General features: G+C 37.0%; 1 protein-coding gene across 2 annotated transcripts in view; it reads right to left on the bottom strand.

Moving 5' to 3' along the window:
• The window catches only part of LOC106461792 (synaptotagmin-1-like), a 91,066-nt gene that overhangs the window by 40,053 nt on the left and 46,500 nt on the right, over window positions 1–4,513 (bottom strand). For both annotated transcript variants that reach the window (XM_013921648.2, XM_022388863.1), the window contains exon 4: window positions 850–1,008. In XM_013921648.2, coding sequence (XP_013777102.1) covers window positions 850–1,008 — 159 coding nt within the window. The remainder of the gene's footprint in view (window positions 1–849; window positions 1,009–4,513) is intronic.

The raw sequence follows: 4,513 nt of genomic DNA, 5'->3' as shown, positions 1-4,513 counted from the left end.
GTTTTGTACACCAACAAAACTTTTCAAGTAAAATAAATACAAAGGAACCTCAATAAATTACCTTTATCGACACTTGTCTGCTCAATCTCAAAAGTTTCATTAACTTTAATATAATTATTAATATTATTATACGTGTAGATATTCAGATTCGATGACATTGTTTAACCTCTGACCTCGGATTTTATAATTATGTTTATGTCTTAAGAGCTGTTCAAATTCTTTATCTTCAAGTTTTGTATAACGAAAAACCTTTTCAAGCAATTTATATGTGTTAAAAGAAGTAAAATATTGAAAACTTTGTGCAACGTATAAAATAATTGCGTTAATAGCATTATGTACAATACTTAAAAATTCAAGGATCAAAAATGAAAGGGTCGAAGGTCAAACAAGCTTAGTCTAGAAAACTTACTACTATGCTCACGTAACATAAGATGACGGAAGCAACTATTTTTTCATTATTGTTTTTAATAGAAATACCACATAATCTAACATATTGGTTTAAAGAATGCCATTATTGTATAATATTTTTAACGTTTAGCAAAAAATAAACAAAGAAAGTAGTCCCAGTTGCTAAAATATTTAAATTGCTATCACAACAAATGCGTTTGATAAGGATGATTTTTGAGGCTCAGAAAATTACATCAGAATTTCATCTAATAGCCAGTTGCCTTTTTTGCATCTTGTTTATATATTTTTTAATCTGTAGTTTTCACTTGCATTAATTTCTCACCTGATAATCATTTTTAAAGTATTGTAACTCTCCGCTAGTGTAAGTAGTGATGTTTCCATATACTTGAGTATGAATCCCCAAAAGTTGCACTTAAGCATAGATATAATTAAAATGTTTACCTTTGCATAAGGGTCAGCAGTTCCACTGAAGTCTCGCGATACAAGGTCGACAACTTCAATCGAGTGAACATGAAGGACTGACATGTTTTTGTCGTAGCCAAGAATGAAATGCATAAATCCACGGACCTTCTCTGGCGAATCGTCTGATGAATCTCCATTCTAGAGTGAGAAGAAAAAAAAAGACTTTATAGTGGTTCAAATGTTTTAAACCATGAGAATGCGGCATTATATCTATACATCAAATGCAAGTTTTTGGGTGAGCGACTGCAACATCAGCATGTAAGTTTACGGGCTTAGAACACTAAAATCCCGGGTTCGAATCCCCGTGGTGGATACAGTAGGTAGCTCAGTGTGGCTTCTCTTACATTTTCTTCATATTCGTCCAATTTAGATGTTTTACCACATTTTTATCAGATGAAAAATATCCAATCAAAGCATAGAGCTTTTACAAGGTGGGCCAGTCTTTTACTGGACAGGTCCCTGTTAAAACCTGTGAAGTGGTTTTAGTTAGGACCGTAAATTGGTATCAATAAAAATGTTTTTAATTTCATTTGTTAATTTGTGTGTTTCAAAGCAAAACTACATAGTAGTAGAGATACTAGATTTCTAGAGTGAAAAGCTGGGACATATTTTTCCATATGAAGTGACACTGTAGCAGCTCTGAAACAGTATAAATTACTATAACACACTCCGCTAAATAATCTAGTGTTTATTGCAACGAGTTTTAAAACCGTAGACAAAATTAGTCAAAAGCTTATCTAATTAAAATTAATATAAAATAAAAAAACCTCGCCTAAGTTCTCTTGAACCAACTCAAAATAACATGTTGCTTCTTCCTGTGTTTTTTTTTTTTTCGCGGCTGGGCAGGTCTTCAAATCTCAATTTCTGCAGCTGCCCAATGACAGGTTAGGTTAACATCATATGATGCAAGCATGTTGCGCGCAACATTTTGAATGTCCCGCCGCAAAAATTCGCGAATCTTTGCGCTGGGATGGTAGGCAGATTTAGACAAGCTGCAAACGAAGGGTTTAAGAAACGTAGCAGAGAGGGAGGGAACACTGAACCGTGTGATCTGTCTTTTTTCAAGTGATTCTCCAAGTAAAATTAGGCCCGGCATGGCCAGGTGATTAGGGCGCTCGACTCGCAATCTGAGGGTCGCGGGTTCGAATCCCCGTCCCACCAAACATGCTCGCCCTTTCAGCCATGGAGGCGTTATAATGTGACGGTCAATCCCACTTGGGAGTTGGCGGTGGGTGGTGATGACTAGCTGCCTTCCCTCTAGTCTTACACTGCTAAATTAGGGACGGCTAGCGCAGATAGCCCTCGTGTAGCTTTACGAGAAATTCAAAAACAAACAAACCAAGTAAAATTTAGAGGAGTCATGTACAATGACAAACTTATAGATAGACAGAGAAAGTGGGACAAATTTATACTCTTACTATTTATGATTGGAAAAAAAAAGGCTAAAATTTAGATACCCCAGTTTTACAGGGATGTCTGGTAGACCTACACAATAGGCTATCTGCACTTTGTTTGCCACGGGAAATCAAACCCCGGATTTTAGCATTGCATGTCCGTAAACTTACTACTGACCCACAGTTATTTATTGATTTTATGACTGTTCATTGTATTTCACGGGCGCTGTTTTTGTTAGCCGTCCATAAATTTGATGTGAAAGACTATAGAGAAGGCAGCTATCTAGTGTAGCTCACCGCAAACTTTTGGGCTACTCTTATCAAGTCGAATCGTGAGATTTATAACGCACGAACGGCCTGAAAGTGCGGAGAGCGATATTTTCAAAATTACAGACGGCTAGCGCAGCTTTGAGCAAATATCCAAAACACCTAATAACCCTTTGACTACAAATTACATTAAAACGTTACTTGAGTGTCGTGTGCAGGAATTTAAATTTGACAGCTATGGGGTGTGGGGGTGGGGTATGAAGCTTAAACACACGCACACACATATAGAAAATATAATAACTCTTGCACATGTTCGTCCTTTCAGCAATAGGGACGTTATAATGTCATGGTCAATCCCACTTTTCTTTGGTGAACAGTAGACCAAAAGTTGGCAGTGAGTGGTGTTAGCTAGCTGCTTTCTCTCTAGCATATCACTTCTAAAATTATGGACGGCTAGCACAGATAACCCTCGACTAACAAACAAAAACGCACATACATAATTTGCATAGAAATATACATCATTTTGCTCACCAAGTCCTTATGCATGGTTACTTGGGGGATCGAACCCCCTGCTTTACCCCTTAAGCACGCCCCTGCATCACTTCAATCAGTATATTCAGAAATGACATACTGCATAAGTGTTTTATCGCAAAGATTTGATATACATTTTGTTGATGACAAAAGAACAGTTACAGAAATGACGAGATATTCACTTTCATTGAAAAAAATAACAGGAATTAAAGTAGTCCTCCAGTGTTTGTTTTGTTTTGTAATTAAGCACAAAGCTACACAATGGGCTATCTGTGCTCTGCCCACCACGGGTATCGAAACCCGGATTCTAGCGTTGTAAGTCCGCTGTGCCACTGGGGGGCAGTCCTCCAGTGAGTCAACGGTAATATATGGACTTACAACGCTACAATCCGGACGTCGATTCCCTCCCAGTAGTGTAGAGAGCACAGATAATCTATTAGGTAGCTTTGCCCTAAAACAAACAAAGGAATTGCGAGTAAGTCTGAGGACTTGTAATGCTAAAAATCGGTTTTCGATACCCGCAATGGGCAGAGAACAGATACTACATTGCGTAGCTTTGTGCTAAACAACAAATGTAAAAATGTAATTTTCCAATATTGTCATCAAAGAATGCTAATCAAGCCAGATGGTGAATTTTATATTGTAAGATAAGTGTAATGCTTTTATCATTTTCTACGTGCCCACCGCAGGGATCAAACCCCCAAACATTAACGTTATAAGTCCTCAAAGTTACCAATGAACTACCGGGAGCGTTATAAATGAACGCGAAATAAGATAGTACATGGAGTTTTCAGAAAGAGACAGTAGTCTGTCTCCCGTGCGTTGTATATGAGTAAATTGTAAAAGGCACAATGATCGTAATATTAGATCAATATTAAAATATTAACAATATTAATATGTCCTCTGCTAAAAGATGTTATCCTGCAACATGGCAATTTCAGGTCTTTTATTACTTGTTTAACGACCACAATTGAGAAGTTTGGATGGTCAGTCCTTTTTCTTCCCGCGTATATTCCGAGCTCACACTCTGTGACTTATTTTCTCTCTCAAGAGCATTCTTCAAGACCAACACTTCCAAATAACTGATGTTCTTAAGGTAGCTAGCTATACGCAATCATATTCTGTAAAGGAAGTGCATCATAAAAACCCGCCTCTGGAAGAGGAAGGTCTGTATTCCGAGAGTGCTCGATTATTGGGTTTCTTGTAAGATAATGTATATTGAGAAGTGCTGTCAGGTTCCTCACGTCCTCAATATAATTGAGGCAGCTTTTTTTTTATCTTGATTATGTTGGCCTAAAATAAATAAAACATAGTTTCTTTCCGAAACATTTTTTTTTTCAAATAATGAAACTTTACGCTTGAACAAAAAATAATTACTACTTCAATGCCTCCTTTTGAAATCCATAATAAAGAAGAAAAAATAAACCACGAGGAGTGTTTCTTTGTTATGA

Source organism: Limulus polyphemus, unplaced genomic scaffold (assembly GCF_000517525.1).
Source record: "Limulus polyphemus unplaced genomic scaffold, Limulus_polyphemus-2.1.2 Scaffold1032, whole genome shotgun sequence".
NCBI classification, from domain to species: Eukaryota; Metazoa; Arthropoda; class Merostomata; order Xiphosura; family Limulidae; genus Limulus; species Limulus polyphemus.
The sequence above is the reverse complement of the archived record's forward strand: the minus strand, read 5'-3'. Positions and strand labels throughout refer to the sequence as shown.